General features: G+C 38.1%; 1 protein-coding gene across 2 annotated transcripts; it reads left to right on the top strand.

Annotated features, from left to right (window-relative positions):
- Positions 1–136: 136 nt before the first annotated feature.
- Positions 137–12,130, top strand: ankrd52b (ankyrin repeat domain 52b). 2 transcript variants are annotated; one of them, XM_007561189.2, is made up of 28 exons: positions 137–292; positions 616–699; positions 1,226–1,304; positions 1,400–1,470; positions 1,576–1,776; positions 2,037–2,124; positions 2,657–2,799; positions 2,940–3,152; positions 3,810–3,888; positions 3,969–4,083; positions 4,221–4,303; positions 4,416–4,524; positions 4,938–5,006; positions 5,079–5,219; positions 5,378–5,434; positions 5,702–5,813; positions 5,912–5,983; positions 6,051–6,252; positions 6,656–6,743; positions 7,071–7,188; positions 7,288–7,507; positions 7,652–7,739; positions 7,840–7,923; positions 8,578–8,723; positions 9,436–9,518; positions 9,643–9,725; positions 9,837–9,928; positions 10,003–12,130. In XM_007561189.2, exons 1-28 carry the CDS (start codon positions 266–268, stop codon positions 10,185–10,187), a joined length of 3,132 nt encoding a protein of 1,043 aa, XP_007561251.1. In that variant the 5' UTR covers positions 137–265; the 3' UTR covers positions 10,188–12,130. The 2 variants fall into 2 exon arrangements, 1 of the variants encoding a protein (XP_007561251.1); XR_001663233.1 differs by lacking the exons at positions 5,912–5,983; positions 6,051–6,252; positions 6,656–6,743; ... (7 more) ...; positions 9,837–9,928; positions 10,003–12,130 and having other exon boundaries at positions 5,079–5,215; positions 5,702–5,726.
- The last annotated feature ends 268 nt before the right edge of the window (positions 12,131–12,398 follow it).

The raw sequence follows: 12,398 nt of genomic DNA, 5'->3' as shown, positions 1-12,398 counted from the left end.
TCTTCTAATTTTTTTAGGCTGGAATCCCTCCTCACTATTACCCTAATTTTCATCTCCATCCACAGATTCTGCATCGGTACTATTGACAGAAAGCTGGCTTTATAACCAAATCCCTTCAAATCCCGTTCCCCGAAGTCCTCTCGCGATGTTCTGCAACTGCTCCAAACATCCCAGTTGCCAAATAAGCTAAAGCTAGGCTAACTAACTGATATGCTGCTAAGTTTACACAAAGTCTCAATGAAGAAGCTTTCTGAGTGATTGGGACATGGAGCTGAGAAGAATTAAGGACCAGGTAGTAAACACTGATTTTGCGGTGATATTAATAAACTTTGGGCAAACTTACTCGACTCTTCACTGTTGTGCACAGCTGCTAGTCATCATAGCTGCACTACGAGGAAAGTTTTCCTTCAGGCTAATTGTGTCACAGATCCTTTACCATCGAGATTTTGTTTCATTTATTTGAAGGCTGAAAGGAAAGGCGTTTTAAAACATAACTTTCAACGTTTTTATCCTTTTCGAGCTTTGCTTTTTACCTTAATCAGAGAGAATGAGGTGATTTAAATAGCATATCCCTTACTGCTCTTATTGTACGTGTTGACAATGTCTTCTCTTTAGTCTCCTCTGATACAGGCCATATTCAGCCGAAATGCAGAAGATGTTTCATTTTTATTGGAGCACAACGAAAGTGTCAACGCTCAGGTAGGATCATCCTGTCTGGAGCTGATGTTGTGATGTCAAAGTTGTTTACTACCCATCTTGGACAAATGCTTAAGGCTATAAAGTTATCAGTTTTTACAATTTTCTTATGGCTATAGGATGTCTATCAAATATAATAACTCACTTAGCACTTATTTCGCTATTTTAAGATAATCTAAATAAATCACAGAGAATAAGAGGCTTGGCACAAGATTGTATAATGACTATTAATATAGCAGTAAAATCAGTATGTGGCTCTGCTTGGTACAACTACTAATTATCACTGATCGCTAGGCTTATTTAAATCAAAGATGGGGTTTAAAAGCTCAATAAATTGCTGAAGTGTTTAGTAAAATTTCAACTTTAAACTGTTAAAACTTAAGAGTAACAGAGGGATGTTGTGATCTTCCATTGTTATCCTGACAGTAGATTACAGCTAAATAAAAATGTGCATTTTTAGTTAAAATATTCTTGTTTGAGAATTTTTTTTTTTCTGCCACTAAATTTTTAAAAATATTTCAAATTCCAGGACCAAGAACAAAGCACACCGCTTCATGCTGCTGCCTATTTGGGTGATGTTCATGTCATGGAACTACTTATAAATGCAGGTAAACCAAAGCAGTCTTGATTACTGCATAAGGACTAAAACGTACAAACAGTGTGCAGCTGAGAAGCTTGTTTTTGATTTTGCTCTCTACGACAGGCGCAAATGTAAACTCTAAGGACCAGGGCTTGCTCACTCCTTTACATCGAGCCGCAGCCTCGAGAAATGAAGTACTTTTATTTACTTTTTTTCTAAATAAAAGGCATTTAAAAAAGCAACTACTTGATTTAACAGCCTAACATGTGATATGTATGTATATTTTTTTATAACCGCAGAGGGCTGTAGAACTGCTCCTAAAACACAAAGCAGAACTCAACGCGCGCGACAAATTCTGGCATACTCCCCTACACATGGCAGCTGCAAACTGGGCCACAGGTTGCGCTGCAGCCCTCATACCATATGTTTGCAGCCTGGATGTTGCGGACAAACTGGGAAGAACACCTCTACATCACGCAGCACACAGCGGCCATGCTGAGGTAACCTGTAAAGACGACAGGAAAAAAAACATATGAACTTGTTATGTCCTCTTTTAAATCTTTATGACCAGATTTAAGAGCAGATTTACTTCCTTTAATAAAGCACGTCATGGTTTGAACGTCTTGTTCTGAAATATTTTGTCTGTGTGTAAAGGTATAACTCGGGATTTCTAATTGACAAGCTCGTTTTTATCCAGGTGTTTATCCAACACCTGGATAAACATAGACGCACATGTTTACCCAGGTGTTGTGTTTTACAGATGGTGAACTTGTTCTTGCGTAAAGGAGCCAGTGCAAATGCCAAAGATAAGAAGGACAGACAGCCGATACACTGGGCTGCACATCTCGGTGAGTAAAGTTATATATAAAACCTCTTTAGCCTGAATTAAAGTTTTTAAATATTTGAAAAACCTTCAGCAGCTTTGTTAAGTAAAAGAGCTTTGCAGTTTTCCATCCTGCATCTTCGGTAACTTAAGCCCATTCTGAACAATTTTAACTGAAAAAAACACCATGAGAACACATTTGAAGGGTTTTATTTTATATTTTAATGTGGCATGTACTACCTGCTGTACAGTTCAACTAAAAAGCAAGCAAATCTATTAAAGCTAATACAAATAAGCTGCAACTACCTGGTGCATATTAAACTGATCCTATGCTAAAGCACATTTTGATTCAATTTCCTCATCAACATCTTGACAATATTTGGTAACTTTGTGAAAGTTCTGAGAATCTGTAAGATTTTAAGGATCTCTGTCTTCTTATTACAACGGTCAGATGAGAAAAGGCTTTAAACTAGTTTCAGTTCGCTGGTTATGTAGCAACGTGTTTTCCTATGTTGTGAACACAGGTTCCTGTAGTAAATGTAAGTCTCTTCTTGCAGGACATTTGGACGTCTTGAAGCTGCTGGTGTCCTACATTTCAGACGTGGCATGCAAAGACAAGCATGGTTACACGCCGCTCCATGCTGCGGCCGCCAGCGGACACCTGGACGTGGTCAGGTGTCTGTTGAGACTCCAGGTGGAGGTAAAAGTTGCCGTAGCTTAGTCGAATAAACTAAACGCCCCAATACTTTTAAACATAAATAATCTGTCTGGTGAGAAAGAAAAAATACGTTCTGAATTGAGCGAGTTTTGTATTATTTTGTTTCCCCTCCTTGTTTTCAGCCCGATGAGCCAAACAGCTTTGGGAACACGGCGCTTCACATGGCCTGTCACACGGGCCAGGACTCTGTGGCCACTGAACTGGTGAACTGCGGCGCCAACATCAACCAGGCCAACAACCAAGGCAACACGCCGCTGCATCTGGCCACCATCTCCTCCAGCGGCGTGCTCTGTCTTGAGCTCCTGGTCAACAACGGTGCTGATGTCAACATTCAGGTGAAATGTGTCTCTAAAACCAGACGTATTTGTAGAAAGGATTCAAAATGGACTTCCAGATTTACTGCGTTTAATCATTTATCTAAATGTTAAATCTACTGATCTTGAGGATTTGAACAAGTACTTTAAAGGTTTGCTTAGGTGCTGAACATTTTTTTAACATTTTGAATGCTTGTTTTAGTCTTTTACTGCAAGTAGACTTCGCTTTTACACTTTTATGAAACTTTTTTTATTAAAATGCTTTTAGTTTAAAATATTTTTGCTTGAAAATGACTAAGATTTAATAGTCATAGGTAAAAAGAAAATTTAAAAAAATATATCTATCAGGCACACTTCAATTGCCCAGCAGTTCATGTTTCTGTACTTATGAAGCTGTTCTGTGTAAGCAAAAAAATATTAAATATGATTAAGGTAAAAGAGTTTTTCCAAGGTTTCTGATCAGTAACTTTCCTTTCTCACTTTTGTTAACATTACACCACAAAAAAGCTGCTTAATTAAGGCTGAGCAAATCCAGTCGAAGTGAAATCTTCATTTTATTTTTATATGTTTTTTGCACATGAAAATTGGAAAGGAGTCTGAATTTGCTTTGAATGTGTTCAAAACAAGAACTTAAAGACCTCTGGTATATTAAATGTTAATTATTAATGTGTTGAACAGAACAAAGAAGGAAAAAGCGCTTTACACATGGCTGCAACGCACGGACGCTTCACAAGCTCCCAGATTCTGATCCAAAACGGTAACAATCATCCTGCTGCGCCGTTTGACTGATGGTGATTAAAGGGTTTGTCATATGCAAGATTTGTCTTCTTCATTCAGGAGGTGAGATTGATTGTGTGGACATGAATGGAAACACTCCTCTCCACGTTGCTGCCAGATACGGTCAGGAGTTGCTGACCAGCACTCTGCTGACCAACGGAGCAGCCAGGGGCAGGTGAGTCTTTTAAATAATATCTGTGGTTTAAAAAAATGATTAGAAATCCTTGATGAATTCTCAAAAAGCATCCACTGTATGTTTTTTTTTTTATTATTGGTTGCAGAGATTAGCTAATTAATTAATGTGATCTGTAGACAGGGGGTTCACGGGATGCTTCCTCTACATTTTGCGGCGCTGTTTGGCTTCCCAGATTGTTGTCGCAAGTTACTTTCTAACGGTGAGGATCCCTTTAAGTCCACCAGCTCTCTATCAGGATTTTAGCTGTCATCAAGGTTGATTTAGCTATGGCTGAACGTTATTTGGATTTTTTGTTGTTGTTTTTGCCTCAGGCCAGTTTTACAATGTGATTCAGGATGGCCAGATCCCAACCCTGGAGTTTGACATAAACACGCAGGACGATTATGGGAGGACCTGCCTACACGCAGCCGCCTCTGGAGGGTGAGAGATCAGACACAATCGAACTCAACCCGGCTTCAGATTGAAGCTTGACCAGAAAAAGAAAATCTGGTACTGGACTAAGTGGAAGAACTGAACTGTTTTGATTATTTAATTAGCTGACGTTACTCTTCTTTGAGTTTTGTTTCCGCATTTGCATCGCTTTTAGAGGGGACGTCTACCTGTAATTAAAAGTTTGGGTGTTTGTTGTGTGTAGAGCAGGTACTACATTTAATAAAACCATCTGTGATGCAGCTGCAATACCTTCTTTTTTTTTCTCAGCTTCTTTTCCTCCCTGGTAAACGGTCAAATAAATGCCATTAGTGAAACTCTAATCCTTTTTTCATTTGTGCTCATAAAATATGTTGAATCCTTCTTAGATGTTATATTCTTTCTGATATTTGTTTGTTTTGCAGAAATGTTGAGTGTCTTAATTTACTGATAAACAGTGGAGCTGAACTGGATATAAAGGACGACTTGGGGAGGTAAGCAGCAGATTGCAGCGTGGCATAAAATCATTTTTAACATTTTTTAAGCCTCTCTATTTTGTCTCTCAGATCTCCTCTGCACTACGCTGCAGCCAATGGGAATAGCCAGTGTACAATTTCTCTAGTGAGAGCCGGAGCGGAGCTCAACGAGGCGGATCTGACGGGCTGCAGCCCTCTGCACTACGCTGCTGCTTCACACACTTTCTGTGGGTGAGAAGCTTTTCCTGTCATTTTAATCAAAAACTTCCTCAAGTTTCTCATCAGCCGTTTAAGCTGAAACTCAGCTGATTCTTGCCGTCAGACAGGGAACTGTTTTGTGGGTTTTTCTGTTGTCCGACTCAGTTAACTTTACTTGTTTTTATTCACAGAGGAGGAACAAAATACGAGCCAGACCTCAGTGAGGAAAGAAAACAAGAAGCCTCTCTGTAAGTAAACCTAATTTTTAGTTGAAAACTTGGTGCTTTTAAAGTGTATCTGTACATAATCCAGTGGGGTTTTTTTGCATGTTGCTTCAAAGCACAGTTTCAAATGAGCTGCATATAATAATAACACTTTATTTGTTTTTGCCACTAGAAAATGTCAAACAGAAATGTCCTTTAAAGCTAAACTCAGATTACAAGAAGGGATATTTTTCTTATTTATTTTTCAGGGACAAAAACACTGAAGCATCTCATTCTGTCTGCTGATTTCAGGTGTTTAGACTTTCTGCTTGACAACGGGGCAAATCCCACTCTGAAGAACAGCAGAGGTTACAGTGCTGTTCACTACGCAGCAGCTTATGGGAACAAACAGCATCTGGAACTGGTCAGTTGTGACTTTTATGTATTTTTATTATTTTTTTTTACATTAGTTACTGCAGCCTGCAAGTAATGGCTTTTTTTATTATTATTTTGCTCCTGCAGCTGTTGGAGATTTCTTTTAATTGTCTTGAAGAGGTTGAAAGTAATATTCCAGTCAGTCCTCTGCACCTAGCCGTGAGTATGACGACTATAAATGCTTCACAAGAACCTTTTATTTCTACTAATTACTTTGTGTCTGCAGGCCTACTATGGGCATTGTGAGGCACTGCATTTGCTTTGTGAGACGCTAGTCAGTCTGGATGTGCGGGACATTGAAGGCCAGACTGCGCTCCACCTTGCTGCAAAGAGAGGTTTTTCCAAATGTGTGGAGGTCCTGTTGGAGCACCAGGCTTCCTACACGTTGAAGGAATACAAGCAGAAGCGGACTGCTCTGCACGCGGCAGGCATGTACTGCAAAAACACAAACTCTTACCAAGTGTTTTGGGTCTAGTTTCTATTGCAAACATCTTGGTACACTTGAAATAAGATGAAACTAACTTAAACGTGACTTGCAGGAAGAAATGGCTTGTTTTAAGTCAGTAATTCCTTAATTTTGACGAAGAAGCAGTGAAATAATCTTGCAGTGGAGCAAGACATGTTTCATCGTTCTTAGGAAATGATTGACTTAAAACAAGCTCCTATTTCTTGCTGAAAAGTTACTTGTAAGGTAGTTTTGTCTTATTTCAAGTGTAATAAGATGTTTGTACTGGAAACTAGTCAAGAATACGTGGTAAGATTTTGTGTTTTTGGAGTATTTCCAAATGTGTTAACTAGTTTTAGTCTTTGAATGATCTTTCTTTTTCGCAGCTGCTGAAGGCCAAGTGGACTGTCTGCTTTTACTGGTCAACAGGGAACAAAGTGCTGGCGTCATTGACGCTCAGGACACGCAGGGGCAGTGAGTGGCTGTATGATTCGACTTTTTTCCAACGCTGATGTACTCATCAGCATGAGTTGTTTTTTTCATCCATGACAGAAAACATCCTATTTAAATGAAAAAATGTTTCCCTGGGGCAGAAAGTAAATATTAGATTTCATATTTAAAGTTAAAAAAGAGTAACAAAAAGAATATTTGATATGCAGTGAGTATCTTGATCTTGATTCATTTAAAAAATATTAAGATAAATATACCCAATATAGACCACATGTATGATAAAAAGCAAATTTTCCCAGCCAGGATAATTTCACCAGCCTTATTAAGCAGCGAATCCTGTTTGTTTATTAGGACAGCTCTCATCCTGGCAGCTTTAGGACGTCACACTGACTGTGTCCACATCCTGTTGGAGAAAAATGCAAATCCGGATGCTGCAGATAAGCGAGGTTTTACTGCACTGCACAGAGCTGTGAGTTGCTGCACATCACACATTGCAGTTCTTCTTTTTAGCTTCATTAGAACTTTAATTTAATCCAGAAACTGTTTCATGGCCTGCTTGTTTTTGCAGGCCATGTTGGGTAGTGAGGACTCTGTGTTGGCTCTGCTGGAACACGGGGCTTCTGCCCTGTGCAGAGACGCTCAGGGAAAGACGCCGCTCCACCTCGCTGCATCCTGTGGTCACTCAAAGCTGCTCCACATGCTGCTCAGAGCTGCAAAAAAGGCTGACCCTCTGGACTCCATGCTAGACTTCAGGGGCTACACACCCACACACTGGGCCGCTTACCATGGTGACAATTTGGGCTAATTTTGTTTTAGTCAATTTAGACAATATTCCTAATTAAATTACTTCTTAACTAATGAATAAATGAGCAAATAAGGACAAGAATACAACTAGAATACGTAAGAATCAACCTCTTTATATTTTGTCTTAGGTCATGAAGGATGTTTACATAATTTACTTGAGAACAGACTTTATAGCAACCAGGAAGGAAATCGCTTCACGCCACTGCACTGTGCTTTGTGAGTATTGTAATAAACTTTAAGCACTAAATTTATGCATTAATTATTATTATATTAGACTAGATTTGTTTATTTAAAGTGCTTTTTGCTTTCCACGCAGAATCAATGGACATGATGCTGCTGCTGGCCTTCTAGTAAAGACGATTGGCCCTCATATTGTTCACACTAATGATACCAAAGGACGGTAGGTTACATTTTCACATCAAAAACACTTGCATTGAAATTACTCCTTGAATCTGAAGTGATGTAAATGCAAATGCATTTTAATTTAGGGAAATAATTTAAATAACACCAGTAAGATATGCATTATTTTTGTTTCATAGTCCTCATAAGTATTCATATGCCTTGTCACTGAGGCTCAACAATATGGCCTAAAATCTACATAAAGATGTATTGTGCAGTTCACCTGACCTGGGAATCTCTTACAGAGATGTAGACAAACTGGTGTTTAGGTGTTCTCCAAACAATCTGACTGAGGTTAAATAAGTTTTTAAAAGAATCAGAAAAGCTTCAGCAAAACTTCAAAATACCTAAAACCTCTGAAATGTGACTCTACAAAATAATAGCACACATTTCGTATTTTGTTGGTCCATCAAAGAAAATCCTAATAAAATATACAAGTGTTACGTCAACATGACAAAATGCAAAAAACTCAGAGGGGTATAAATAAAGTATCCCACACATTGCTTTTTTTCCCCTGTTAGCAAATGGCAGAAAAGATTAGCATATTAAATGAAATATTTAACGGGTGTCCCAGCTTAGTATTTATTATTTTGGTTTATTTTACGGCAGCTTGGGTGGGTTGTAATTAATTCTGCTGTTTTGTTTTGACGTGCAGGACGCCACTGCATGCAGCTGCTTATTCAGGGAGTGTTGCTGGGCTCCAGCTGGTTCTGGCCCACGGGGCGCAGGTCAATGCCGTAGATCACTCTGGATGCTCGGCTGTAATGGTGGCAGCAGACTGCGGACAGACCATGGCTGTTGGTAGGTAACTAACGATTGTTTGGACCAAAGGTATCTTTGGCTCTAGACTAGGAAGGCAAGTTCTTAATTAATGAGTTAATCTAAAGTTTATTGTTCTTATCGGCTGAATTTAAGGTGTTAAATTAAGGAGCTTGTCAAGTGTTTATATTACAAAACAGAACCGCATAAAGTGTATTTTCCATCCCACTCCAGACTTGTTTATATCGTTTCTCTTTTCTGCTCTGTTTTGGTGGCCATCTTTTTCTTCTTTTTCATTATGGCGGATTGCAAACAACATTAAGATGCATACCGCCACCTACATGAGTGTGTATAGCAACATTACTTTACTTCCATTAAATTCTATTTTTTAATTCTCTATTCGGAAGATAATTAAATAATGCTTTCCTTAATTTGTAAATATCCACTTTCCTTCGTTTCCCAATATTTGGCCCCATCTTTGTTTCTGGCTCCGTTTAAGGATGACCAAGGGGGCCCTCTACTGGATGGCGGCCAAACTACAACACTAAAAAAAACGAAATAATTTTAATCTAATACACTACTAGTACGTCGATTAATTGTTTGCATCCCTACTTTTGACTGCTTTTTGGTCTTGTTTTCTGTAGTTTTGATCCTCTAACGCTCTACTGCTTACAGGTTGTTTTACATCCTGTTTAAAAACTTTATGATTGTGATGTATAAACCTGTTAGTTGTTGCTTGTTATCTGCCTTTCAGAGTTCTTACTGCTCAAGGCGAAGCCAGACCTGACCCTGGTGGACGTCAACAATAACACAGCACTTCACTTAGCCTGCAGCAAGGTCACATACACACAAACCTGTCCGCTGTTACTCTTTATGATTGGAGTGGGACCTAAAGTTTGGTGCCAACCAGCAGTCTAAGCAGCATTGTTTAGGCTCATGAGCGACATGCTTCTGTCTGCAGGGTCACGAGATGTGTGCTCTGTTGCTCCTTGGGGAGATCACAGACTCCTCCCTCATCAACGCAAGAAACAACTCCCTCCAGATGTGAGTTGCTGTCAAGCTCTGAGCCCCACACCAGCATGATGGCGCCTGAAAAAAAACGTGACGATGTGGATAAATTTACTGATGAAACTGTAAAACCCGTTTGTCCTGCAGGCCTCTTCATATTGCTGCGAGAAAAGGCCTGGCCACTGTTGTGCAGGTGTTGCTGAGCAGAGGAGCAGCAGTCATGGCTGTAGATGAGGACGGTAAGTGAGAATATTCATCTGTGAGGGAGATCGCCAAAGGAGTCCGAGTTTTCTAACCTGTTGATCCTCTTCAGGCCACACCCCCGCTCTGGCTTGCGCCCCAAACAAAAACGTAGCCGACTGTCTGGCGTTAATCCTCTCCACCATGAGGCCGTTTCCTCCTAGAGAGGCGGACGCAGCCTCCCATTTCAGCCCCATCCTGAAGAACTGCAGCATCGCTGCCACCTGCGGGTCCAACGGAAGCTTGTGTCATGCTTAAAGCGCACACAAACAGTGATGAAGGGAGAGTTTATCAACACACAGCTGCAAGTTATGAACATGTGGCAAGCTGCTTCACATCATGTATGTCGTCCTGCATGAGTAGAAATATTTGCTTCTCTTAAATCCAGTCATTTACGTCACTAATATTTGTAGAGCTTTTAGCTTAACTTTTTTATTAAGTCACATACTATGAAGAATTTATTGGGAGTGTTGTTGAGAGCGCACTAAGCAAGCTATACTTCAACCCTCTACACGTCAGTATTTGCTTTTAGGAGATCTTTAAGTCAGTTTAGTTTTTCTGCTTTAAATGGAAATGATTGATTTCCAGTATGTTGAATAGTTGTTGATGATCATGACATGCAACAAATTTTAATGAGGCTTCCCTGTTGCCTGAAAGGTTTCTACACATATAGATTTTGATTTCTGTGGTTTTCAGATGCAGATAAGTATAGAAACAACTTTGTTTGCAAACTTTTCCCATTATTCCTCCTCTTGTCCTTCTTTCTTTGTGTCTGTCCCCTTCGTTTTTTTCTTGTTTCCTCCTTTTTTTCCTCTTAGTTACCTGACTCACTTACTTTCTTTTGAACTTCTTTACTTTCCCATGTTCTTTATCAATTCCTTCCTTGTGTTGTTTCTTTCTTTCTGCCTGTCGTTTAGTTTCTGCTTCAAATCATTTAAAAATATTTTTTGTATTTTCTATTTAAAATCAGCCAAAAAGAACTGGGAAGTCTGGGAAGATTGTTTTAATAATGACCATTGAGCTGAATGGTTTGTTTGTTATCAAGTAGGTCAGACTTAACTTTTCTGTGCCCTTCAACAAATTGTACCTTACATTTTAGGGAATATTTTGAGAACGCACGTTTCTCATAAGCTTTGCAATAATGTGTTGGTGTTTGTTGTGTGATTTACAAATGCTTTCGATTTACTCTTTCAAAACATCTAATAGATGCTGTAAACTTTTTATGCAATTCATAAGACTATTTTCTTATCGCGAGTAGCACTAATGTAATTATTGTTACTATAAATGATCATTTATAACATTTAATTTTAAAAAAGATGTAGTTTTTACCATATTGTTTACAGAACAATGTGTATTTATGAATATCCTAAAATGAAGGCCATCTTTTACATGTACTATCTATAACATTCAGTAATGAAGGAATAACCTCAGGTGATTGCATTCAGCACTGAAGGTGTAATAATAAACATTTTCATCTGGATGCTTCAGGTTTAAATGTTGCCTGCTTCAGTGCAGTTTGTTAGCAAAGTAAATGTTTTGATGCTAAACTTTTAACTAAAGTTTAAAGAAATTGGAGTATCATTTATTTTCTCCTTTATTCTTATGTTTGGCCAGTTTAAGACCAAAATATGGTCAAATGAAACAATTTTCAACAAATGTTGACACTAAAGGACATTTTATTTTTCTTTACACATTTTTGTCTATTATTTGTTTTTAAATTATTTTGTCTTTAAAATGAAGATAATCTTTTTTGTGACACTAAAGACAAACTCAGTTTACTTGAGTTTTTATTTTATTTTTATTCTAATTCTCTCTTCATTTGAATTTATGCCCTTTCCCAACAGTTTATTGCTGTTTTTAGCTTTGAATAATTATGGTGACAATACATTAGCCATTGCTCTGTTCATGAAAACCTTTTTTCTTTTCTTTTTTTTTTTGCTAAATAATACCTCCTCTTGTATCTAAATATGGCTTTAACCATTTGCACAACTGTACAACCTACTTTAATAATCTACCATCTGTTAAAGATATTTTATCTTTGAAGCTAAAAAAAAATGCTTGCAAATACTTTATTTGCAGAATCTATTCTGTAGCAATGCAATGCATTTTACCAAGGTTTTTAATACTAATACCTTTAATACCAACTTTTGTTTTACCTTTGGTTGCATTTATGACAAAGTAAAAAGGAAAAAATAATACCAGTGAAGTGGCTTCTACTCATTTTTCTTGTCTTTGTAATTGAAATGTTTTAGTTACACTCATTTTATCAGTTTGAAGTGACGGAGCAACACAATATACTGCATATATTTAAAATGTAAAGTGATTAACATTTACAGATGAAACTGAAAAGTATGGTGCATTTCTGTTACTTTGTTGTTCTCCATTTTGATTTTTGCCGTTTGTCAGCCATATAAAAGCCCAATTAAATTAATTGAAGTTATTACATGTAATAACTTTGTAATTTTGTAA

The sequence above is a fragment of the Poecilia formosa genome, unplaced genomic scaffold, assembly GCF_000485575.1.
Source record: "Poecilia formosa unplaced genomic scaffold, Poecilia_formosa-5.1.2 Scaffold124, whole genome shotgun sequence".
In the NCBI taxonomy this organism is placed as follows: Eukaryota; Metazoa; Chordata; class Actinopteri; order Cyprinodontiformes; family Poeciliidae; genus Poecilia; species Poecilia formosa.
This window is presented reverse-complemented; position numbering and strand designations above follow the sequence as displayed.